Consider the following 27,332-nt stretch of genomic DNA (forward strand, 5'->3'; position numbering starts at 1 on the left):
AGTTAATCGAGCCTGGTTGCGCCAGGGGAGTAATGATCGTTGCCTCCAAGGACTGCGCTCTTGGTTGAGGCGATTCCGCAGACTTAGATGACGTTTTTTTGAAGAAGTCCCGTATACTTAGCGGTTTTTGTGTTGTTAAAATGTGGCTGGTGTTGGCCAAGACCTCTGCGGCGTCTGGTTTTGTAGCTTTCCTTCTTTTGGGCGCTGTGTACTTCCTCACTTTTCCTGATCTCATTGTTTCCAGAGGGCCTGGGCTTGGGCTTGGGCTCTTCTGGTTGCTCTCGGTCCAACACCAGGGGTTCTTTGATGCAGCTTGGATACAGCAGCAGAATGTCGAGGGAGTAGCTGCTGGCTTCTGGGTCTGTGTGCAGGTTAAGCAAGTTAAGCGTTGAGCGGCTGAATTGGTGTATGGCACCCCCCTGCTCACCCCGTCCCTCCTGCGTGGGTCTCCCGGCCCTACCCCTACCCACCGACACCACCTTGCCGCCCTGCCCCACTGGATCAATCCAGAGTCGGAGGGCTACTGGAGCTGCATGCTGCGCAACTCTGGGAGGCACGTGCAGGCACTACTTGGTCAAGGGGCGAGATGAAGCCGGCAGGATCTGGGGGGGCTAGTCAGGGCCCGGTCGGCACTGGACGGAGAGCAAGGGGAGCTGCCCCAGAGCTGGTGAGCACCGTAACCCGCCAAGCGGCGAGCAGCAAGTAGGGGATAGCTAGGGGAGGTAAGCGCCAGAAGGCTGGGGCACCCACGAGAGCAAGGGGGCACCGCAGGCGGCGAGGGCCGCAGGAACCGAGCCGGTGGGGAGAACTCTTAGAGAACACAAGGACACAAGGACACAAGACTCTGAGGCTCTAAGTGCGTTGAGCACAGATGCTAAGCAGACTCCTGGCAAGCAGCGCGTCAGGAGGGGTGAGGGGGGGGGGGGATGAGGGGGACCAGAGAAGAGCCGCTCACTCACCGAAGTGAACGATGGTATCGGTGGTAAAAGATACAACCTCAATTGCCCTCTTGGTCACCCCTGTCAGCCCCTGTCAACCTCCGTGCCCCCACTCGCGTGCGCCGAGTACTGCCGAATGCTGCCTTACCTTGAGTCACACCGGTCTCTCGGTCTCTCGGTCGTCCTCAGTCGTCCTCCCCCGAGGGCTCGCCCCGCTGTGCCCCCGCCGTGTCCCCGCTGAGCCCGCAGCTCCACGCTCTCAGGGCCGCCCCCGCACGCCAAGCACCTACACCCGCCCCCGGCAGCGTCTCCACACACCTGCACTGCCGCGCCTACCCGGCGAGCCACGAGAATCACGCAGATGGGACGCGGCCAATTACCGTCAGCCTTCGACACCTCAATCCGACACCTCAATCCGACACGCGACAGGGTGAATATGGAAGGGAAGAGCAACTTGCACCCACTGTATGGTGACAACATATCACCACAGTGTTTCCGGCAAAACAGACAGTGTTGCACATATGGAAATCCTTAACCAGGGAAATAGGGCTGGCGGCACCGACTTACTCCTAAAACACTACTGTGAGAGGGCTCCAGACTTTGGTCAGTGTTGCTATTACAGGGGTTTCAGTGCTGGGATGCGATTGGCTTATCCATCTTCGCAGATGTCTGGGACGCCATGGAGTGGTCCTCTTTGCATGCTTAAGGAAAGAATATAAGATGTCAGAAAATCAGTGGCTTAAGAATGCTAGACTAGGCCACACTCTTAAGAAATGTGTGCCAATGGCAGATGAAACACGAGAAGACTCCCCTTTGGAGACTAGACTCCTGGATGGGCGAGTAGGAAAAACTGATCTCCTTAACATACGGCACACTAATGAGAAACACCCAACCAGCCCTTACGATGCTGCAAGGTAAATGGGAACCGGACCTGGGGCTTCTAGAGGAAGATGGCGTTGAAGTTCCCTGCGCATGTGGCAATAAAGGCCAGATTTAGATTGATTCAGCTAAAGATTCTACACAGAGTATATTACATGCGCACCATGCTGTACAAAATAAGTAGAATGGATTCTGTGGGATGCCTTTGAGGTTGTGGTTGGAAGGTCACCTTCATGCCTACACTCTGGAGCTGCCCTCGCATTCAATCATACTGGAGGCAGCAACAGGGTTATCATTGAAATTAGCACCAAAGCAGGCGCTCCTGTGGGTATGGGACCCAACTGACCACTCCTAATACCAAAACAAAATGATAAAGATGGGCTGTCTAGTCGCAAAGAGGGACATGGTACAGAGGCCCGACACACTAAAACTGGCTAACTGGAATGGAATTTTGCAAAGTGATGGAACGGAAAAGCTCGTGAATCCATGAAAACATGAAAAAATATGAGGAGGTGAGGGGAATAAGGGATGAAAGTAGGGGGAATGGTCGTAAGAACAGGGTGGGAATAGCTTGGTCACCCTTGCCACCAGATATAGAGTAGTCGGAGGAAAAGGGTTGATGGACATTTGTGAACTGAATAACGACCCCAGAGTGGAGGGAAATCCAGGAGGATATCCCTGTGGGACCTGTACCTGTAGCTGTTAAAATGTATGTTTGCTATATTGTTGTTAGAAAAAGATAAAACAAATAAAAATATAATATTTTTTTTATATAACCCAAACTGGTACAGCTTTGAATTTTGAGGTAAAAAGTTACTTCTGCATAACTTTGCATTTGATAACATGGAAATCCAAAAGACTCATTAGGTTTTGCCTGGGGCCGGAGCTCCTAGCTCCGCCCAGGAGAAATCTTATGTCCCTACAGTGTGGGGCTTAGTCCCGCCTCTAATTCCATTGGCTAGCTCCATAAATGGAGGCTAGCCATTGGAACAGAGATCTGTCCGTCATGGCCGGACCAGATACGTGGGCGTTCCCGAGATTTTTTCCCTCTCCACCCATCTTGCATCGTCATCGGGCGGTGGGCGGAGTTTCGTTTTTTTTTTGGGTGTTTGTTTTCGTCATTATGCCGACCACGGCCGCCGGAAGAAGTCCAGGTGAGTGCCCGTTCCCGACCCCCTCCCGCTGACCGTGTGCCCGTTCCCCCCCTCCCGCTGTTCGTGTTCCCGCCCCCCTCCCGCTGTCCGTTCCGCGCCCCCTCCTGCTGTCCTGTGCCTGCCCACCCCCTCCCGCTGTCCGTGTGCCTACTGAATCCGCCCACATTAGGTCGCCAATACTGGAGACTCCGAGCTATTCCCGCTCCAACATGTTGACTAATACTCAATAAAACATTCTTTCTTCGTCTGGTTAACCAGGTCAGTCTACAATTCAATTCCTTTCTAGTTGGCGACTGAGTTCGCTCCCATTGGATGATGGCAGCACGTTAGCGCCACGGCGACGGATCCCCAGTCCTTCTTCTTTGTTCACGCACGCACGGTTCCTAACGTAGCGTCCGTCTGCTGTTTCTATGTGGGCGTTGGAGGGCTCGGCGCCCCCAGTTCCGGCCAGTCCCTCCCTTACCCAGAGTAGTCGCAGAGCCTAGGAAGAGTAGCCAAGCTGGGAACAGCCGCCGGGCGTGATGAGCGACCCGGCACGGGGCTGGATGGGGGCTTGAAGGGCAATTGCTGATATAGGGGAAAGGGCACGTCGCAAGGCAGCATGGAGCAGGCGGTGATCCTACGGAGCTTTATCCAGCGGGTGAGAGCCATGGAGAGGAAGGAGCCCTGCGGTGACGACAGCTTCTGTAGCGACTTCATGGTGGGTCCTGGGCACTGGGATGTTTCAGTAGTACCGTGGGAGCTGGATGTATATGTAATTAAACTAATTCGGGACCGAAGGGTAAACGCACGAGCGCCGGTCGTCTGTGCGGGAGGGGCACTGATAAGCTGTGGAGGAGAGGCTGGTGGGCAGTGTATGTTATGGTCCTAGCTGGAGAGGGACCGCTGGGGCGGTATAACAGATTATGACAGTTCCATTCAGCGGTGGCTCTGCCGGTGGTGTGGTGTGTTCAGGACAGACGCTGTTGGGTATGAGCTGTTTTGTTCTGTAGGAGAGATGCAATGTGTAAGAGGCAATGGAAGCTGCAGTAGATGCTATGAGTGCTGGTATTAACAGTGGTAGCTTAGAGCTCTGCATGAGAGCCATTGGTTAGCTGTGCCTTAGGGCCATTCGGAAGGCTGTAGGGCAGTGGCGCTACATGATGGGCCATGTGTGTCTGCAGAAAGGATAAGGGCGGTAAAATTCTTCCAAACGAGCAAAAGCACACATGTCCCATCTGAAACTCTGATGAATTGGTGAAGGATGAGTAGGGGCAAAAGTATGGGGCATCTGTTATTCCTAACATTGGATTTTCACATCTGACATATTGCCTACTCCTCAAATAAAGAGCGGGCCATGTTTCTTACTAGTTTGTGCGAGTAATACTTGGCTGGGTGTATTAGCTGTCAAACCATTCATTAAGTTTGCCGTAGCATTTAAAGTAGTAGTGACTGCTAGGTCATGTTTACTGAGCCGCGAGTGTACGTTGACGGGTTCATCTTTGATTAATACTCCCAGAACACGAGTGAAGGGGGCTGGCAAACTATGCCCACCTCTTGAAGATTTAGCCTGTGCTTTTCCATGATTGCACCTACTGTAAGGTAGGCCTGTGTTGCACAAACGAGGAGAATTGGTCTGTTGGCTTAGTTGCGCCCCAATCCGTACCCAGTCTTTCACTGGAATCCCCTTGTTCTCTGTGGTGTTCATGCTGCACGGATGCCCTCAGACCCCAAGAGGCCGTTGCTGACCGTGTGTCATGCAGGGATGGTTAAGCCCTCGGATGTTGCGCAAGGCTGACGGGATGTTGGGAGGGTCTGGGAGTGAGAGGAAGTGCTTCCCTGCCCCCTCGCTGTGCTTGCTTCCCTGCCCCCTCGCTGTGCTTGCTTCCCTGCCCCTTCGCTGTGCTTGCTTCCCTGCCCCCTCGCTGTACTTGCTCTCCTGAGTGTGTGTGTGGCTTTGGGTGGGTGTGTGTGGTTCTAGGTGGGTGTGTGTGGCTCTGGGTTGGTGTGTGTGGCTCTGGGTGGGTGTGTGTGGCTCTGGGTGGGTGTGTGTGGCTCTGGGTGGGTGTGTGTGGCTCTCTGTGTGTGGCTCTGTGTGTGGCTCTGTGTGTGGCTCTTTGTGTGTGGCTCTTTGTGTGTGGCTCTTTGTGTGTGGCTCTCTGTGTGTGGCTCTCTGTGTGTGGCTCTGGGTGTGGCTCTATGTGTGGCTCTGAGTGGGTGGGTGTGGCTCTGGGTGGGTGTGTGTGGCTCTGGGTGGGTGTGTGTGGCTCTGGGTGGGTGTGTGTGGCTCTGGGTGGGTGTGTGTGGCTCTGGGTGTGTGTGTGTCTGTGTGTGGCTCTGGGTGGGTGTGTGTGTGTGTGTGTGTGGCTCTGGGTGGGTGTGTGTGGCTGTGTGTGTGTGTGTGTGTGTGGCTCTGGGTGTGCGTGTGTGGCTCTGTGTGTGGGTCTGTGTGTGTTGGTCTTTGTGTGTGTGGGCCTTTGTGTGTGTGGGTCTGTGTGTGTGGCTCTGTGTGTTTTTGTGTGGCATTTGCCAGAGATTAAACTATTGGCATTGTAAATGACAATGTAATTTATTTATCTGTTTTCAAAACCAACACATAATGCAAATGCTACTTACCAGTATGCATCTGTTCTTGGCATGTAGGGCTGCTGACATTCATATCTGTGCATAGATCGCCGCCTAGTGTTGGGTCCGGATGATTGCACATTGTTGTCCTGGAAGAGTCTTCGAAGTATCACAAGATAGGTGGCTCCTCCCCTGGACTACAGTGCGCATGGGCATCGCCTCCATCCCCAGATTGTTTTTAGCCATTGGCAGAGATGGAGTGAAGTATGTGAGTGATGCCTATGCTGCGAGCAGATATATGAATATATATATATGAATGAAGACTGCAGCTGCTACAGGCGCCGGGGAGGAGGGTGGGCGATATGAATGTCAGCAGCCCTACATGCCAAGAACAGATGCATACTGGTAAGTAGCATTTGCAGTTCGAGGCATGTGGGCTGCTGAATTCATATCTGTGCATAGAATACATAGCAGTCCTCCCATTATTGGCGGCCGCCCGTGCCAGCTGCAGCAGTCTGAAAAAGTGTCCTGAGAACAGCCTGACCAACAGCTGCTTGCTGTTTGGAATGCACGTCTACACAGTAATGTTTAGTGAAAGTATGTGTGGTAGACCATGTGGCTGCTCTACAGATATCTTCTAAGGGAATATTACCTAAGAAAGCCATAGAGGCCCCCAGCTTCCTGGTGGAGTGGGCTCTTGGTGGGATTGTGAGAGTGCGCTTGGCCTTAGCGTAGCAGATCTGAATGCATTTTACAATCCACCTAGCGATCCCAGCTTTGGAGATAGCGTTTCCCTTGTGGTGTGAGGCGAAAGCAACAAAAAGCTGCTTGGTCTTACGAAAATCTTTGGTCCTGTCAATGTAGTACATCAAGGCTCTTTTCACGTCAAGGGTGTGGAGCATCCGCTCCGCCAGCGACTCTGGGTTTTGAAAGAACACTGGCAACTCAATTGTTTGGTTTATATGGAATTGAGATACAACCTTGGGTAAGAATTTGGGGTTGGTGCGGAGCACCACCCTGTTAGCGTGTACTTGGAAGAAAGGTTCTTGGATGGTGAGCGCCTGCAGTTCGCTAACCCTCCGTAGCGATGTAATTGCTACTAAGAAAGCGACCTTCCAAGTCAGAAACTGAAGCTCACAAGAGTGCAGTGGCTCAAAGGGAGGACCCATCAGCCTTGTAAGAACCACATTGAGGTTCCATTCTGGAGCTGGTGGTGTCCGTGGTGGAATGACCCTTTTGAGTCCTTCCAGAAAAGCCTTGATAGCAGGGACCTTAAAAAGTGATAGGTGTTGCCTATTCTGGAGGTATGCTGCCATTGCAGACAAGTGAATGCGGATGGAAGAATACGCCAAATTGCATTGGTACAGGTGGAACAGGTAGCAAATGATGTTTTGAATGGAAGCATCCAGCGGGTCAATGTCGTGGTTTACACAGTAGACGACAAATCGCTTCCATTTGGCCGCATAACACGCTCTAGTAGTGGGCTTTCTTGCCTCCCGAATGATGTCCATGCAATCGGGGGGAAGATTGAGGTAGCCAAACTCTAGGACTTCAGGAGCCAGATCGCCAGGTTGAGCTGTTGCGGATCTGGGTGCTGAATGTCGCCATGGCTCTGCGTCAGAAGTCTGGGAGTGAGATGAAGCCTTTGATGCGGTACCACGGACAGTTCCAGAAACGTGGTGTACCATGGTTGGCGAGCCCACGTTGGAGCAACCAGGATGAGAGTCATCGAGTGCTGCCTGAGCTTGCGTGCCACCAGCGGTATCAGAGGCGCTGGGGGAAAAGCGTATGCAAATCTGCCTGACCAGTTCATCCACATCGCATTGCCCTGTGATTGCGGGTGTGGGAACCTGGCGGCGAAGCTTCGGCATTTTGCGTTCTCCTTTGTGGCGAACAGGTCTATCTCTGGATGACCCCACTTTTGGAAGTACGGTTGGAGTACTGATGGATGTATCTCCCACTCGTGCATCTGATGGCTGTGCCTGCTGAGCAGGTCCGCCATCTGGTTGTCTTTGCTGGGAGATGCTCTGCCATGAGGAAGATGTTCCTCTGAATGGCCCACTTCCACATGCTCTGAGCCAGATGAGACAGCTGCGGAGAGTGTGTGCCTCCCTGTTTCTGGATGTAGTACATGGCTGTCATGTTGTCCGTCCGGATCAACACGACCTTGTTGCACAGGTGTACTTTGAATGCCTTCAAGGCCAAGAAGATTGCCATCAGTTCCAACACATTGATGTGCATCTTCTTTTGCTGTAGTGTCCATAGTCCCTGCACTGTGTAGTGGAGTACATGAGCTCCCCATCCCTGGAGAGAGGCGTCCGTTGTCAGGATAATCTGTGGCACAGGCTCCTGGAACGGTCGGCCCTTGCAAAGGTTTTGTGGATTCCACCAATGCAGAGAGTTGTACGCCCGACCGCTCACCAACACTAGGTCTGTTAGTTGCCCATGAGCCTGAGTCCACTGACGTGCTAGGCACTCCTGAAGCGGACGCATATGTAGTCTCGCCTGCGGGACAATGGAGATGCAGGAGGCCATCATGCCTATCAACTGCATGAACACTTTCGCTGGAAGCGAGTGCTGGGGCCTGAATCGTTGGATCAGCGTTTGGATACTGGCGATTCTCACTGAATTTGGCTGCGCAGTGGCCGCCAGAGTGTTTATCGTCGCGCCCAGATACTGCCGTACATGGGCGGGCTGGAGATGGGATTTTGGGTAGTTCAGAGAGAATCCCAGATCGTGCAGGAGATGAATGGTGCGGGACACGTGTTCGGCGCACTGCTGTTCTGTTTTTGCCTGAATGAGCCAGTCGTCCAGATAAGGATAGACGTGGACGTTTTGGCGTCGTAGATGCGCCGCCACAGTCGCCAGGCACTTTGTAAAGACCCTTGGCGCCGTGGTGACCCCGAACGGCAGAACCCTGAACTGGTAATGCTGGTCTTGAATCGTAAATCTGAGATACTTCCTGTGGGAAGGATGCAGGGGGATATGAAAGTATGCATCTTTTAGATCCAGCGTAGCCAGGAAGTCCCCCTGTTGAAGCAGAGGGAGTACCTGCTGTAACGTGAGCATATGAAAGTGCTCCAAGAGAATGTACCAGTTGAGGGGCCTGAGGTCCAGGATGGGCCTGAGGGATCCGTCCTTTTTGGGGATTAGAAAATACAGGGAGTAAACCCCTGTTCCCCTTTCTTGCAATGGGACGAGCTCTATTGCCCCTTTTTGCAGCATGACTTGAACTTCCTGCTGCAACAAGTGCAAGTGCTCGCCGGACATAGGACGGCTTCTTGGGGGTATGTTTGGTGGCGTGGAAGTAAGTTCCAGACAGTAACCGTACTGGATAAGAGACTTGACCCACCTGTCCGTGGTGATGGATTTCCACGCGGGCAGGAACTGCTGGAGTCTCCCCCCGACCGGTGTTGTATGGTCGGGGGCAGTGACAAGACGTCACTGCTTGTTGGCGGTGGTGGACCTGGAGCTGTTGTTTCCACGTCCCCTGCCCTTGACGTTGTTGCCTCTGTAGCCACCTCTACCCTTGTTGGTGTATGAGGTCTGGGTATTACTTTTATAATACTGTGTGGACTGCGATGCCTGACCCCTTGAGGTGCCTCTGGTATTGGAGCGGCGAAAGGAACCACCCCGAAACTGCTGAGACTGGAGGGCCCCCATAGACTTGGCAGTGTCTGTATCTTTCTTCATTTTTTCCAGTGTCGCATCCACCTCTGGGCCAAACAGGTGGTCAGGATTAACTGTTTGGTTCAGGATGGTTGTTTGTATATCCGGTTTGAAGCCTGATATCCTAAGCCATGCATGCCTTCTTAGCAACACGCTAGTGTTGATGGCCCTGGAGGCTGTATCAGCCACGTCCAGCGCACATTTGATGGAAGCATTTGTGATGAGCTTTCCCTCCTGAATTAACATTTCCCCTGCCTCCTTGTACTGGTCAGGCAAGTGTTGCAGCAGTGTTTCTAAGGTGTCATAATGAGCCCTATCGTAGCGTGCAAGTAGGGCCTGTGTGTTTGAGATTCGCCAGATATTAGCTGCCTGCGCAGCAATCCGTTTCCCTGAGGCCTCAAATATTTTCGACTCTTTGTCTGGGGGAGGAGCGTCACCAGTGGTCTGTGAGTTCGCCCTCTTTCGTGCGTTGGATACAACCAAAGAGTCCAGTGGCAAGTGTCCCTTGATGTATGTTGGATCCGAGGGCGCTGCCTTATATTTTTTATCAATGCGAGGATTGATGACACGCGCCCGAGTGGGCTCCTTGAAGACCTCCGTCGCGTGCTTCAGCACTCCCTTGAGCATTGGCAATGTCTTGACTGACTATTCGTTTTTAGGACACAAGGGAACCCAGTAGGGGACCTTCGGACCGTGGGTTACTTAACTTATTTCAAAGAACAAGGGTCCTAAGGAGTCAAGATATAACAGAAAATAGCAATATAGACTGCAATAAGAACTATATTTTTGAAACACGTCCAGCCGGGCGTAAGTTTATTCATAAGATAACAAGAAGTTGTTGGCCCAAAAGGAGGCCAAAAATAGTGGCAAGATAGGGTACAGTCCTGTACCTATCCCAAGAGGTTTACGAAAGAATAAACCAAGAAAAGGGGGATAGAAAAAGGAAAACACTTTTCAGGCAAAGCAAGAAGTTTTTGAGCCAATGGGTGACTTGTAATTAAAGTAAATACAGTTACAACAAATTCACCCTGCAGTGCCAACAATTTCAGATACACATATTAAATAATATGGTACACTGCTTATTGCGTCGACGTTTCGATCCCTAAGGGCTCATAGTACAATGGGATCATCATCAGGACTATTTATACAGTTATTGCCTGCATTACATAAAGCCCTATGGTGTGGACTTTGGACCCCCGAAGATATAGACCTGTGAGTGGCCGTGTTTACCGAGGTTCCTTCTGATGGTTCCTCGTGGTTGCTCGCTACATGTATTATAGCGGGGCCTCAGAGGGTTTGGGCGATCTTCGTTTTGCATAGGCTTGGATTCAGAACGTCCATTTGCTTGCTTCCAAGTTGAAAGCAACGGTGGGTTGGACGAAGCTCAGTCGGCTTCTGTCCCCTCCTTGGTTGTAGCGTGAGTCCGCTAAGTGTAGACCCTCAGGGGCCAGGCTTGTGCGAAATTTCACAAACCGTCCATTAGCTTGCTTTCAAGTGAAAGAAGCGGCGGGTTGGGCGAAGCTCGATCAGCTTCTGCCCCCTTCTCAGTGGCTGAAACTGAGAAGGGGGCAGAAGCTGATCGAGCTTCGCCCAACCCGCCGCTTCTTTCACTTGAAAGCAAGCTAATGGACGGTTTGTGAAATTTCGCACAAGCCTGGCCCCTGAGGGTCTACACTTAGCGGACTCACGCTACAACCAAGGAGGGGACAGAAGCCGACTGAGCTTCGTCCAACCCACCGTTGCTTTCAACTTGGAAGCAAGCAAATGGACGTTCTGAATCCAAGCCTATGCAAAACGAAGATCGCCCAAACCCTCTGAGGCCCCGCTATAATACATGTAGCGAGCAACCACGAGGAACCATCAGAAGGAACCTCGGTAAACACGGCCACTCACAGGTCTATATCTTCGGGGGTCCAAAGTCCACACCATAGGGCTTTATGTAATGCAGGCAATAACTGTATAAATAGTCCTGATGATGATCCCATTGTACTATGACCCCTTAGGGATCGAAACGTCGACGCAATAAGCAGTGTACCATATTATTTAATATGTGTATCTGAAATTGTTGGCACTGCAGGGTGAATTTGTTGTAACTGTATTTACTTTAATTACAAGTCACCTATTGGCTCAAAAACTTCTTGCTTTGCCTGAAAAGTGTTTTCCTTTTTCTATCCCCCTTTTCTTGGTTTATTCTTTCGTAAACCTCTTGGGATAGGTACAGGACTGTACCCTATCTTGCCACTATTTTTGGCCTCCTTTTGGGCCAACAACTTCTTGTTATCTTATGAATAAACTTACGCCCGGCTGGACGTGTTTCAAAAATATAGTTCTTATTGCAGTCAATATTGCTATTTTCTGTTATATCTTGACTCCTTAGGACCCTTGTTCTTTGACTGACTATTCAGCCACTGAGAAAGTGTCAAACAAAAAGTCCACATCCACAGGATTCGAGTGCAGCTCGACATCATGGTTAGCTGCAGCTCTTTCAATCAAAGCGTTGAAGGCTGCTGAGTCCTCCGTCGGTGAGGTCTTTGCCGCAAAAAGCTGCGGTTCCTGACCCGACTGCGGGTCCTCTGGGTCGCCTCCGGCAGACCAAGGCTCATGTTCCTCCTCCGGATCCGAGTACGCCGGATAGTTGTACTCGACGTCTTCATCGTCAGCATCCCCTGCATTGGAACGCGTTGGTGAGCGTTCTAAGGCTTGTGGAGACGTAGGCTCTATCGGGGCCGAAGTACCCGCAGAATCCTTCTTATTTTTGAGAGGAATTCGAAAATGTTCCAACATCGGCTCCATGGTGATTTTCCTTTTGAGGAGAGACAGTTTCCCGGTATTGGCGTCGATGATGACCTCCCGACGCTCTTCCTCTGCAAGTGGCTGGAGCCGAGGCTTCGACACCACTAACGACGCTTTGGGCGCCGATACCTCCTTCGAGGGCACGCCTGCCCCATGCTTCGGAGCAAAAGCCTTCGGCGTCGACTTCGGCGGCAGGGTAAAGCGGATAGGCGTCTGCGCCTTCGCGGGCTTTGGTGTGTGCTTCGACGCCACATCTCCTGGTTCGGGAACCACAGCGTCCTTCCGAATCCGTTGCAGGGATTCCGCGACCTTTTTCGTTAAGGCTGGAGAGGGCTTGACCGGCTCGAGCGATCTCTCCGAGTCGGGAGTCGGGTCGGCGAAAGGCCCCGTCTTCGGAGCCGACACATCACGTTCCTTGTCCCCGACGGCCGGAGCCGGCGAAGCCAGGGCTGCGGAATCGCCTTGACGCTTCTTCTGAGCCTTCTTCGGGTCATCGACCACGACCATCTTCGGCGCGTCGGTCGACTTCGCCTTCGGCGTCGACCCAGAGGACTTCGGGTTGGCCATTTTGGCGTGGCTCTTCAAGTCGGCCATTTTGAATTTCTTGGAAGTTGACGCCTCTAGAGCCTTCTGCACGAGTGCAGCTTTCACTTTCGGTTTCAAAACCGGGGGAGTGGATCCCAACGGCTTCACTTTCGTTTTTGTCAATGGGAGTGGCGCACCAGAAATGTCCGTGACCGGGCCCGGAGGCGGGGCTGCTGGACTAGTAACGAGGTCCTGGGTAAGGCCCGAAGGCGATCCCTCGACCTGGGCCGCATGAAGAGGGTTGACCCCTGAGTCAGTTCGGGGATGCTCCTCCTCCGAGCTATCCCCCACGGTGGCAATGGCCCCATCGTCGTTCCCTACCTCGTCGCCGGCTTCGTCAAAGTCCTCATCACCCGCGTCGTAGGCATCCCCCTCGAACGCGGGGCTAGAGTCCGAAACCTGTATGGCGTCGTCGTCTTCAACAAATTCCTCGAAGATGTTGTCTGGCGGGGGCGCCGGGGGTGCCGCTAACTGGGCCTGGAGTCTAGCGGCCCGACGAATCTTGAGAGTCTTCTTACACCGGAACTTCGAGCAGGCCATACATCTGGCCTCGTCATGGTCCGGTGACAAACATTTGTTGCACCCAGGGTGCACATCGAGGTGTGAATACTTGGAGGTGCACACCGGGCACCTCTTGAACGGAGTTCGTTCCATGTCTGGAGCGTAGAGTAGGCCCGTCCGCGCCGAGAGCATGCGGATGGGTAGCAAGAGTTCGGAGCTGAGAAACAGAAAAAAAACCCGAACGAAACGATACCGACGCTCAGCCTAAAGACCTTTTGGTCTCGAGTTAGAAAAGTTAACAACTATCGATTCCGACAGAGGGAACCGAAACACATCCGAACCCAATGGCGGAAAAAAACAATCTGGGGATGGAGGCGATGCCCATGCGCACTGTAGTCCAGGGGAGGAGCCACCTATCTCGTGATACTTCGAAGACTCTTCCAGGACAACAATGTGCAATCATCCGGACCCAACACTAGGCGGCGATGTATGCACAGATATGAATTCAGCAGCCCACATGCCTCGAACATACTAATTTTGTCATTTACAATGCCAATAGCTCAAACTTTTCAAAAGGCGAAACCATTGCATTGTAAATGCTTGTTTATTATAAATGTGTCAGCTGTGGTTTGTAAACTTCAAATAATTTGGGGGGTTAAATTTGCATTAGCAGCTGGAGCGTGCCACAAACTTCAGAAAAACATAGGTTCTCAGGATGACAATTTTTGCCTCCTGAAATGGTGCACCAGGAAGTTAATACCTCCTGTGCAGCCTTATTAGGTCAGGGTTGCTACTTGTGCTGTTGTGTCAATAGCTAGCACAGGCACAGAAGTGCCTACAGACTCTTAGGGTACTCAATCCTTTTGATAAAGAGGGGGCAAAGGATTTTATCACACAACTGTGGTGTTTATACCATTGTCTGGGGGATGTCGAGCAAGGGAAATCATGAAGAAAAGGTGCAACAAAAACACAGGTTGGCACTCAGAAGAGATCCCGAAATAAAAATGTCTACAGTCACCTATGTTCAAAACAGTTTCTTTGCAAACAAGTGAGCAGTGATTAAGAGAACATCATAAAGCACAACTGGTCTCCTGCAACTTCCCCTTCTGGCACAAGAACTATCAGTCTTTTAAAGCTCACCAATAGCAATTTTCAAGTAGGTTTCAGGGCCTGATTAATTCATCATAACACATTTGCCACCTGCTCCCACTAAAGACAACCACGCTCTCTATAAGTATGAACACAAATGTTCATCAGCAGGCTCATTGTTTATTTATTATTTATTTGCAATTTTCTAAAGTACATATCAGATGCAAGTGTGTCTTAACAATTTATAGGAGAAATATAATTTCAATTGAAAATCAAGATACAATACAGTGGGAAGCATCATTTTAGACATAAACAAGGTGACCGTGTATAATCAACATGTGGTGATATATGTTTGAATGATGTTTGCATGGACCAGATATAAAACTGTTATAGAACATGTACACGTATACATGATGGGATATAATCTGATAGGCTCTTGTTGGACAGGAGAACCTACATTTACCGGCAAGTCATCATTGTAGATACCATTGGATCAACAGATGTTCAGTTCCTTTCTAATTGCAAATAGTTGTAAGATGTAAATAAGTGTAAGGTTTTCTGGCTCATATCTCTTTGAAAGCGATAATATAGGTTTCCAGTCTTCTCAGCAGGCTCAAAGTATCCTATTAGTTGGAAATGCAAAGGTGACATAAACTGTAAAACAGCTCTTACAGCAAAACCCATCACTGCCCTATGACCTGTGACGCATGAACTTTGTGAAATGCATGAACTCATTCACACTCTGGCTGCATTTACCAGAAGCAAAATGTTATTGATTCAATCCAATGCATAATCTAAAGCACGAAAAGTCATACTGGAAGGCCTAAAATCTGCACGGTTCAATCCCAATTCTTTTCCTAGATGTAAGTCACACCAAGGCATTTAAAGCAACATCATTTTTGCAAGCCTACTTTTACTGTGATTCGCAAGTGGGATACATTTATGCATGTTGAAGGATACTCATGTGCACACTAAAAACATATTGTTAAAGTTAGATTAGACACGTGGGAGTGCCAGAAGAGCAATTAGGGAAATGTAATGCAAACTAGGCACTCAAAATATTGTAATTTAGTGGGCATTTCCCACAAGGTTATCTGCCTATCAAACCTATGCCTGGTTGGCTTGGGCACAAAATGTGGGACTGTGTATCAAAATGTGTGTAGACATTTACAACAAAATTACCATTCTTGAAAGACAAAAATAGTTCTTCCCAAAAATATTGTGTACATTTATTATCAATCCGTATGCGTTCTGTGAGAAATGCAGAGTATGCACAATTATGGTAATCAAAATAAAGGCAAGTCTTCAATGTTTGTTCTATACTTTTAAATGTGTGAAGTACAGGATGCATATTTTATACAGTTAGTGTTTCCAAATGATTGTGAAACATTGAAACACTTGTAAATTGCGAACAGGTACTGGTATGAATTACACATTAGCCGTTGCCTTTATACAAAACGTGTAGGCACAATTTGCCTGAATGCTTCAGGTAGTATTAGGGAACCCACAGAGATTTCAGAATTACAATACCTTGTCTTGCGGTACAGCATACAGTTCTGGAATCAGATGAATCCCATTCTTTCCTCTGATAAGTATTCCCTCAAGGGCCTCTCGATATTCTTGGATCTGGGGTACATTGGAAATATATGTGGATACTTAACAACCCTTTTTAACTACGAAAATGGAGACTCATAATTTATAAATCATCGGCATAGAATACATGCATTTCTTGAGGTAATAAGGCTTTTAAAATAAATACATGATCATATATATCAAGTCATTTAAAGGACAATTTTACTCACCTACAGTCATTTTAGTTGATCTAGTCTGTAGGATTTCTTCGTAAAACAAAAGCTACTTGGAATTTTGGGCTACATTGTAGTGGGGCTATAATTAGTGTTGTGGCACTTCAAAATCCCTGAAGCCATTGCTTGCATGCTCCTAGCCCCTATTATCCCAGACACATTTTACCATTCACTTCTCAATAGTGATTCATAACTACTAATGTGGAAATGGTTGAGCAAAGCTTGGTTCTATGGAAATTCTATTCTAAGTGTTTTAAAAATCTAATACATGGGATCAACCTTGCTTTCACTAGCTTCCATTACCGAATGTTTAGAAAACATTACCAAACACAGAACACTGCAATGAAGGTGACAGTTAAGGTTTTTTCTGGACATTCGGTAGATGTGTCTTGAAGGACTAACTGGAAAAAGTAAGATATGCTTGAAGCTGCATGTTAGACCTGGAACCTTGGCGTGGGTCTCCCTTCAATTTTTTAGCTGTTGCCTTGTGTATTTTGCTGGTTATAGATACTTTGGGAACTGTGCCACTGCTGTCCAGTGCCACAGTGCAAGTGCTACCTATGGTAAATTAATGTATGGATTAGTGATTCCATGATTGGTTGGTTTGGTTTACTTGTCAGACCCTAGTACAGTGCTCTGAGTGTGCCCAGGGCTTGTAAACCAAATGCTGCTAGTGGGCTTGCAGCACTGGTTGTGCCACCCACAGACGTAGCCTGTAAAAGTGTGTCTCAGGTCTGCAATTGCAGAGCCAACAGTGCAATCTGGTACTGAACTGTTGACTGGGCAAGTGCACCCACTTGCCAGTCCCTAAACCTTTCCTTTTCTGCATATTAGTCACCCCTATGGTAGGCACAAGGACAGGGTGCATTGTAGGTAACAGGTAGGACAAGCCCTGATGCGTGTGGCATGTCCTAATAGTGAATTACTGATATTTTCGTTTTTCCCTATTGCAAGGCTAACTGTTCCCCATAGGCCAGAATGGGCAGTGGATTATTACATCTTATAATCCTAACTGACTGAGGGAACTAGGTGGAAATTCGAGTTTAGTATGCCTGACCTCAGATTGGTAAAATGCATCTTTTAGTGGAGTTGGTTTAAACATTCTGTGTTTGAAAATACTACTTCTAGAAGGTAGGTTTTTTCTTGTCTAACCATCCAAGCCTGCCTCTGCTAGGTTGTGTATTCCTTGTCTGGAGTTTGAGTGACAGGGGCTGGGGGATTCCAGGAGACAGGGTGAGTCAGCACAGAGTTGAATAGAGAGATCGGTATGCAGATGAGAGAGAGGAGTGCACCTGGGACCTGAATAGGGCTGTGCCTTTCCTCCACCAATGCTGGCTCCCCCTCCTGTGGTGCGTCTGATGTCCCAGCCCTGCGAAAGGAAAGAAGGAGTCATGTAAACAGAGTGCTCCAGGACTGACTAGAACTGGTTTGGACTAGGCAAAGGCATTTCTGTCTTCAGAGAAAAAAGAGAAACTGTGTATAAAAAGAGGGACCCAGACCCCAGAACTTTAGATCACTTTGGGAAACAAGAAGAAACCTTTGCCGAGGAGAGGAACCAGGGAGACTGAGGAGAGACTATCCCTAAGCATGAGGGATTGGCCTGCAGTGGTTGCCTGACTGCCAAAGATAGGAGATAAGACTTTGTGCTACTTTTATTCAACTTGTGAAGTATCTCCAAGGGCTTGAGATGGAGCTTGCCTCCTGCTGAAGTCTCAGGCACAACCGACTTCAACCACCAGCTCCCCAAGAGTTCTTTGGAAGTGTCTGCAATTGTGCTGGGCTTTCTGAGGAACTGCGTGTCGCAAGGTACTGGAAGCGCGACTCAAGAAGAAGAAGTGTGTCGCTGCCGCAGCTGCTGACGTGGCAACGCCGGAGAAGAGAATCAGCGTTGCATCAGACACCGCCGCATCAACGGAGGAGCGTGTCGCTACCGCTGCCGCATCATCGCCGAAGTGCCTCGCATCCCCGGAGAAGAGGATCGACGTCGCACCAGACTCCACTGCATCACCGGGAAACGTGTTGCAGGGCCTGTCGCAGAAGCACAGTAAGAAACCGGCCCATCACCTCCCCTCGCAGATAAGAACAGACGTATCCCCTACGCATCAGTAGGGACCCGATGCATCACCGTTCTTGCGTGTAAGGAACCGATGCATCACCTTCCCTGCAACACTTTAGTTGTATAGGGTTACGCATACTGAGGTACATTGAATTCAAAGTGTTGTATTTTGCATCTTAAGAGAACTGAGCTATTTCTACCATTTCTAAGTATAGTATTGTGGATTATTGTCATTTGTGGTCATGTGTTAAGTCTATGTAAAAACACTTCTTTTTATACTACAACTTGTGTGGTGTCCATCTGTAGTGTTGTCAATGGGTTACTGTATGTGTTCACAAATGCTTTACACACTGCCTCTGAGATAAGCCTGCCTGCTTGTGCCAAGCTACCAAGGGGGTGAGCAGGGGTTATTTTAGGAGTGTACACCTCTACCCTGACTAGACGCAAGGGTCCCTATTCGGTCAAAGGTACCTACCTCTGCAAACTAGAGACCCCCAAAACTAACACTGCAGGACTTCACATGCCAAACAACCACCAGTTTGCAAAGTTTCTTCTGCATTTTGTTCAAGCTATAATCTGAAATAATTAGTTTTGCAGGGGAATAATTCTGAATATCAACTCTTTGATAATTTTGCTTGAAAAGGGGAGAATCTTTGCACCAAGGACAAAGTCAGAAACATTGCATCTTTGGGAAGTTCAAAGACAAACTTTGCTCAATTTCTCCTCAAGAGTTGAAAGTTTACACACTCCTAACTTCCACTTCTAACCTTTTGTGCAGATGAGAGTTCTTACACAATGCATAAAGGTGAGAATCCGTGCCAGTTCTAGGTATCTCGGGCACTTATTTTCAGGATAGACAACAATGGGACCTTTTTCTAATAAAGTGTCAGTGACTAAATCCCCCTGCGGGAAGATTGCCACTCTGTGGGACATAAGAATGAATGACGACACAATCCAGAATCTTGAAATCTTGCTTGACCGCGGCAAATTCATAACCGTCAGCAGTGCAATAAAAGTTAATTCTATGGGTTCAATCAATGTAATACTGCAGACTTTCAATGTTTCCACAACCCCACAGGCATGCGTCCTAGGAAAGAAGACAACGAATGGGGTCCAGTGGTTGAAATGGAAAACTACTAAGACTTCTGACATGAATGATTGGGGAGTATAAAAACCTGTTAACTGAATAAAATACAAACATGGTTCTGAAAAGGCCTAGGATTCCCTGACTGGATGAGATGTCGTGATGTAAGCTCTCGACCGAGGTTAAAAATTGAAAGAAGCTAATTTATCAACGTATAATGGCTACCTTGCTTCCAAGATAGGCGCATAAAAGTCTATGACAGAGGTACCCATGCAAACAGGAGAAAGAAGAAGCTTGCAATTTTATTAAGTTTGTGGATGTTTATGAGTAATATCCACAATAGCTTGTTATTCAGACAATTATGAAGTACTTGATTACACCTGTATTTAAATACGTGGCTACTTTGAGTTTGGCAGAATAGGAGAACTGAAGTAAATTGCTGGTTTATTCACCCTGCCAACCTTGCAGTTCCCCTGTCTCATTGTGTGATGAGTAGCCACCAGGGTTGAGACAGCTGAGCCTCTGATAACTTCACTGTCTGAAACCTTTTTGTGGTGGTCGCCCATCTTGCACTTAAAGTGGGCTAGTTGGTAGGGCTCTACAAAGCACCACAGGCAGAAATAATGATCATTGGACACCATACACAGGGAGAACATTTTCGGTTTTTTTGGGGGTATTTCAGGAATAAATCCGATTTGGGGGTTGGTTTCTGAAATACTGTGTCAATTGTTCACAATTACACAGCTGTTTTCTGGGACCATATTTGTGGCCAAAGTACTGATGGCTATTTCAGCTGAAGCACTTTCAGCAAAAATAATCCATTCTTAGCTAATGGGGATCTCCTGATCTGCTGAACTACTAATGACCTCCATTATTTCAAATATCCTGATGAAATAAACAAAATGATATTCAGGTCCAGCTGGCACTATTATGCACATTGTGTTATTGCCATTTATCTGTTGGTTGCATAGCTAAGGCTAAGGATCCAGGGAAGGGGCGTGGTCTCGCCGGCTGCAAGATGGCCACACATTGACCGGGCTCTGCAACGCCCGAGTGAAACATTTGTCATAATCCTGGTGAAAATAGACAATCGACTGCCACGAACGTGCGGGCGTATGAAGGATATTTGAGCAGGACGCCGGCTGAATCAAATATATACTTGCGGCTGAGCCAATATATATCTGAGCTGTGGGCTGCTGCGGATGGCTGGCTGGGCTGTGGGGAGAAGACCGCAGATGCAGCAGTAGCCGGTGAGAACAAACCTCAACATCTCCGGAAGGCGAAAGGTCTGCATCAAAACTGCCGAATCGGAGGACCGGGCTGAGCCTGCCCCTGTGAGAATCCAGGTGAAGGCTCGGAAGAGAGTGAGCCCGACTGAAACTGAGCCAATCAGGCGCTGCTGGACGGACAGACCTGCCTGTGGGCCATTAATTCCCCAGCCGTGTTGGGCGCGGATTGCAGTCCCCGCAGGGGACAGGGCCGCGGCCCGGGGAGAAAAAGGAGCATTGAAGCCCCGCAAACAGCGCTTCCAGGAAAGGGGAGAGTAGCAGGTGAGAGGGCGCTGACCTTCTGGGTGGAGGTGGATACAGCCCTGCGCATACCGGGCACAACTGCACGGTTGTCTATTCCCCGGCAGCACAGCGAAATAAAGTGAGCCGGCCTGGGCCCATCTGAATAGCTGCCTCCTATGCCCCTACGGACTCTTCTCCCCCCCCCCTCCTCCCACCCTGCTCAATTCTCTACCCTCCCAAGGGACCCAGCACTGCAGGAGGAGCATACAGCCCACAATAGAGTTCTGGTACACCCCCGCGAGGTCGGGCTAGATACTGCTCCCTTCCAGATTCCTGGGGCCCCTCTGTTCTGAGGCAGCCGTGATTTTCCTCCCGCGCCCTCACTCACCCTCCTCGCCCGGGCACGTCGCCTCCCCTGGGGAGCTGACAGACGGTGGCACAGAATGCGCGAGGCACTAGGGCATTTGCGGAAGCTTAGAGGAGACAGGGAGAGGGAGGCTTGAGTGCCGGATAACTGCGCTGGACCGTGGGTGGCAGATTTGAGACGCCGCTACTGCTCATCTCTGGTGGGAGGCTTCTGTGCCATTTTCTGCACTCCGGCAAGCAGTTCAACACAGCCATGGGGAAAACTTATTGCAAGCAGCCAAAAAATATCCTGTGAGGGTAGACGCAGGAGCTGCACTGGTAAGCCGCCACAGATGGTGGAGGAGCGGCCCACGCGAGCTGCCGAAACAAATGTAAGTGAAGAGGACATTCGCTCTTTTTTAATGGAGGTCAAAATGAGCTTGGAATCAATAGACAACAAAATTGACCACCTCACTGCCCGCTCGGACCAGGTGAACCAAATGGTAGGGTTGCATGACAGCAGAATAACACAGCTGGAATACAGGGTGTCAGACTCCAAAGACACGCTCGCTAGCGATCACCAAAAGATGCTAAAAATGGATAAAGTGCTGGAATTAATCTGCGCCAAAAATGAAGGCTTGGAATCACGTTCCAGACGGGACAACATACAAATTACCGGCATCCGTGAATAAACTGCGATCTCAAAAAACTACCTCGAATCCCTGCTGCTGGATCTTCATTATCGAAAGGGCGCATTGCTCGCTGGGTCGCCCGCTTGCTGAGCTACTGCAATAGGGATGCGATTTTGTGCAGAGCCAGAGAAATGGGGGAGGTCAGGCATCAGGGCAACACTCTATCCTTCTAACCAGACTTTACCCTGTCAGTGCAGGCTACAAGGCGAGAATTCCTGCCCACCAAGCGTATCTTCCAACAGATGGAAGTCCTCTATGCTCTCCTTCATCAAGCCAAATTGCGCATCACCTGCGGGGACAAACCACAATTCTTCACTGACCCCAAAGCTGCACTCACATATGCGAAGCAGATTAGCTGAGAAAAGAAACAGTCTTTTGCCACGTCTGTCAGAGTTAGGAGGATCCAGTGATAATGACTGAACCAATGACCCATGATACAAGTATTAACATGGGGCAAAATGGCGGATTGAAAAGGAAAGGCTGAATTATAATGCAGTGATACTGTGCTGCCCCAGAGGCGACGTCGGACACTTGACACTACTGTTAATGTTTTATTCACCAAACCAAACAGAACACTCTGCCACCCTAACATAGGTCGGGGTGTTCGCCTGGAGCTACCATGCCCTCACAGGATAATTCCCTTGCAATCTGAAATTGTTCCAGGGGGTTGGCCAATGTCTCAACCTGTTTGGGGGGTTGCAGAGGATGGAGGGTGGGGAATAGGGAGACCCCAGTTTGACACTTCCCAATAATAATAATAATAATAATAAAAGGGGTCTTATCGTGCGCAAACTTAGCCCAATGGGCGTCAAGGCGCCTAATTCCAAATCCAGCTCATAACAAAAACTCTGCAGCTCAACCTGTGTAGGCTCTAGAAAAGCACCACGTTTTTAAGGCCTTTTTAAACAGCGCTAGAGAGGGTAGAGTCTTGATCTCCATCGGCAAGATGTTCCAGAGCTGGGGGGCAGCGACGGAGAAGGTCCTAGCTCCCCACCTTGTGAGCTTGAAGCGAGGGACAACAAGTTGGAATAGTCCCGAAGAGCGAAGACACCTTGTAGGATTGTAACGGGTAAGCAGGGAGCTGATAGCGCCTTTAGGTCCATCCTCGAGAGCTCTATAGGTCAGACACAGAATTTTAAAATAAATTCTGTGCTGGATAGGCAGCCAATGAAGGTCTCTCCTCGCAGCAGTAGCAGAGGAAGCCCTAGGGAGATCTAGGACAAAACGTGCACGATTTGCAGCCGGTGTATGAGGCCCTTGTTGGATTCGATGTAGAGAGAGTTGCAATAATCTAATCTGGAGCCAACAAGGGCGACTGCAATCTGCTTGCGTGCTTGAAGAGACAGATAGCTGCGAATTCTATTGAGCGTCCTGATCACGCCCCAACAGGTCGCAACAGTCCGATTCACCTGTAGGGACATCGAGAGTGAAGTGTCGAACACCACACCCAGATTTCTGGCAGATTGGGAGGGAGTGGGGCAGATGCCAAGAGAGGAAGGCCACCACTTACTCGACCAAACATCTTGGTCCTTCCCACTTCCCAAGATGACCATGTAACATTAGCGGCACATCCGGGGGGAAGAGAGAGACAAAAGTTGGGGCAACTCCCACAAATGTTTTCGGTGTTCAGTTAGAATTGTTTTCCTAGACACATGCATGCAGGAAACCAAGTCTACCACCTTCAGACAGAGGATACAATAGATCCCAAGGCTATCACAGCACAGCGCACCACAGACTGACAAGGATACCCCCTACCCTCTGACATGACGACTGTGATGTGTTTAACTTGGAATATACAGGGCCTAAATGATCACCGCAAATCCAGATTTGTACATGCATACATAACTCGACATGCTGTGAACATATACTTTCTACAAGAGCGCATCTGACCATGGGAGACACTACCCAGATGGTGCGGGGCACACTACTCCTCAGTTTACTCTAACTTTGCCAGGGATGTAACAATCCTACTTAAAAGGGATCTCCTATGGCGCACACTGCACTCAGTCATTGAAAAGGCAGCGAGATATGTAATACTAGTGGGTATGCTTTACGGCAGAAACTGATCATGGTTGCCGCCAATGGCCCGAATACAGATGATGCACATTTTTTCCTCAATATCTGGAGGCAGGTCCTAGACTGTGGCCCCCACCCGATAATATGGGGAGGGGACTTCAGCGTGCTACTACAAGGGGCTCTCGACCACTCTAGTGACAGAATACACCACCCACGTACAGTGGAAATCCTCAACACGCTCATCGCTGATACTGCACTAATAGATATATGGCGCTACACACACGCTTCCCAGCAAGAAGGCACATGCTTCTCCTCTGCACACGCCTCATGGTCTTGCATTGATTATTGGCTGGTGTCAAAAGATGTCCTCACCTGGGCCACAGCGGTAGAACACTTACAGCGCACACTATCCAATCATTCGCTGGTCAGGCAGATCTTCCGGTCCCAAACACTCTCCCTCTGATGTTTATATGGAGGCTCCTCCAGCAGGCCCTGCAGGAGGAGGTATTCAAAGAAGAGATCCGGCTAACCATTACTTAGTAGTTTGACTTGAACAAAGGGTCCGTCTCATCACCATCTATACTGTGGGAGGCTTTCAAAGTGGTCTTGCATAACTAAACAAGCGGGCGTCTTTAAGGTGATAAGAGGATCACTAAGGAAACTGGAATCCGAAATTAGAGACCAGGAGGGGACATATAGCTGCAATCCCAGGCTTGGCACACTTGCCAGCATCCAGACTATCAGACTGAGGTCGACAGAGAGGTCAAATATCTTGGGAGAGACGCACACCAATATGGGGAGGGGGACCACCCTGGCAGGACCTTAATTAGGCTGCTGCGTAGACCACATGTCTCGGAATACGTGCCCGAGCTGAGAGAATGCGAGGACTGCCTCATAACATCCCCCAAAAAACTCCCATTGGTCATGTCCTCTTTCCTTGCCCGACTTTACTCCGCGGGAGCAACCAGCAACATGGAGTCGCTACAAAGCTACCTGGACTTCATTAAATTGGTCTGGCTGGACCCCGCGCAACGTGAGTACATGGACGCCCGATCATGCCGGAGGAGGTGGCACAAGTTATATCAGACTGCCCCGTTGGCTAAGGCACCCGGCTGATACCGGTTGACTTCCGCCTTTTACAAAGAGTATGCAACCATACTCATTCCTCATCTCATTAAGATGTGCCATGAATCACTAACAACCGGCAAGCTTCCTCCCACCCTCCGCCAAGCAACCAGACAAACCGCCGGAACTCTGTGACTCCTACAGACTCAAATAATGCAAAAGTCTTAGCCAACCGTCTACAACTTCTAATACCACTAATAGTGTGGCCTGATCATTCTGGCTTCATATCGGGGAGTCACATCTTATAACCTCCGCACTATCTTCTGGGTCATGCACCACCTCAGCCCCTCTTTGCCAGCAGGGGCGGCCCTGCTAGATGCTACAAAGACATTTGACTCCCTCTAGTGCTCCTTTCTTTTCTCTCTGCTGCGGCATTTGAGCTTCAGTTCCAGCTTCATACAGAAAATCTAGTTACAGTTTAATCTACCTTTGGCGAGAATGAGGTTCAATGGACGCACATCGGACCCTTTTGTTATTATGCGAGGCACTAGGCAGGGCTGCCCACTCTCTTCCCAGCTGTTCACAGTGGCTATGGAGCCGCTGGCGGCTAGATTACAACACCATGCTCAGAGAGGAATTGGCATTGGCTGAGGGATGCCGCACAGTGCCACACGCAACTATCTGCTTATTGGGATCTTATGCCCCCCCAGATATCTCCCGGTATATATATGGGAACCCTTGGTGACATATCTGCATGACACCCCCACGATTGCCCCATTCGTGACGACCCGACTGACTCTTCGAATGTCCCAGAAAGCCATGTACCATCAGCAAAAGACAAGTAACTTAGACTCTTGGTAAGATAAGCACAAGACACCACTGGGATTCCTGGGGGCAGCATGCCTCTGCTAAGCTGTCCGCCATAAGTGCGAGGGGCACACCTGAACTGGTAACTCACATTATGATGGGATTTTTTACATACAATGAATGGGCTGGCACTGTTTATCTTAAGTCTGTAAGACGGCTATGATGCTCATCTCATATATGAACAGATTACATTCAGTGAAGGTTTAAAAATAAAAAAGGCTATGGATCCAGCCCAGAGATTTGACCAGCTTTTATTAGAATATCCACTTTACATTTAGATGGTATTATGGTGCTCAGAAAGAGAATTAAGCGGTAGGCGATTTACCCTGTTTAATTACTGAAAGACCAACTAGAGAACAATGTTTCTATGAAAGCAAAAAGTAAATTAGCCCAATGCTAGACAGGTTTGCCTTTCATCCCGGCAGTGCTCCAAGGGAAAACAAGCCCAATAATTGCAATAGCAGGCATATTTCAGATTCCGGACACTACAGTAATTACCAGCTGCTCCAGCAATGATACTGGAGGTGACACTGTAATACCCTTTAATACATCACACCTCTTTGAGGTTACTGGAAATGTATTGGGCAGTCCTATGCTGCAAATTGAAACATGTGTTAATGGCTAGAGCAAATAATGTTTCCACTGGTTACTTCCAATAATCTCTATAAGGGCTGTCAGTATTGCAAAAATAGCTGCTGTTAACGCAGCTGTTATTTCCACAATATTTTCTTACCATGTTATTCATTGGAGCACAAGTCTGAAAAAGAAACAATAAACAACATTCTAAGTTCTACAATCTCTTCATAAAAAGAGTTGTCAAGCCAGGATAAAGACTATATATGTTTAGCCATGCAGGTTGAGAAACTACTACTATCACTAATGAAACCCTTTCAAATAACGAATAATAGTGGGAAACCCACATTTGCTGATCAATGAAACAGGCAAGGTTTGACCACAACTTATGTTATAGCAGGTAAGGGGATTCAGAAAAATGAAGAAGACAGTCAAAAAGAAACCAACAGTGTTTTTAAATCTAAACTCAACTGGTTTTAACCATCTTCATTCTACATTCATTGGAGTCAGATGAGACATCTTTTTTTGTTTACATTTAATTTATTGGGAATTTTGAATTTCACGTTACATTGGCATACCTTTTGTGTTAATGCATAATTAAAAATTAAAAATTGAAAAAAAACAGGAGTAGACAGATTGTCATTCCATATCAACATTGTGCAACTTATCCATCCTACCTTATAACATGGAGTTCCAGCGCAAGATAGCATAATTACATGGAAACTGCATCTCCATTGGACTAGTGTGTAGGAGGATGGGCTGACCAGTGTCTGGTGTCTGCATGTGTGGGTTTCGGCAAGGGAGCAAATGAAGCATTAGTCACCCACTCGATCACTGCACACTTCTGCATTATATACCCCTGCCTGAGTTCCCAATACTTAAGAGCCTCTGCCTGAGGTGACAGAGGAGTAAACGTATAACCATTAACTAGGGGAAGGATAGTGAATGGAAGGGAGGTCCGGGGTCTGCGCTCTATGGTGTGGTAAGCATCTATCACTTAGTTGGTTGCATGTCGTATGTAGGATATCTGTGACAACAGTTGATCAGGGCATGTGACGTCCTAGGGACGCTATCTCCTGCACGCTGAGTTAGGGTCCCTGTCTGGGGAGATCATAGTATAAGGTCGGCCTTCCTCCCCTTCCAGTTATAACATGCCGGCGTTGTCT

At 48.9% G+C, this 27,332-nt stretch overlaps 1 protein-coding gene across 3 annotated transcripts in view; it reads right to left on the minus strand.

The window, feature by feature from the left end:
* Positions 1-27,332, minus strand: part of PHKA2 (phosphorylase kinase regulatory subunit alpha 2) — an 852,423-nt gene that overhangs the window by 500,259 nt on the left and 324,832 nt on the right. For all 3 annotated transcript variants that reach the window (XM_086934344.1, XM_086934343.1, XM_086934345.1), the window contains one exon: positions 15,683-15,778. In XM_086934344.1, the coding sequence (XP_086790470.1) occupies positions 15,683-15,778 (96 nt within the window). The remainder of the gene's footprint in view (positions 1-15,682; positions 15,779-27,332) is intronic.

The sequence above is a fragment of the Lissotriton vulgaris genome, chromosome 8 (genome assembly GCF_964263255.1).
Source record: "Lissotriton vulgaris chromosome 8, aLisVul1.2, whole genome shotgun sequence".
Taxonomy (NCBI): Eukaryota; Metazoa; Chordata; class Amphibia; order Caudata; family Salamandridae; genus Lissotriton; species Lissotriton vulgaris.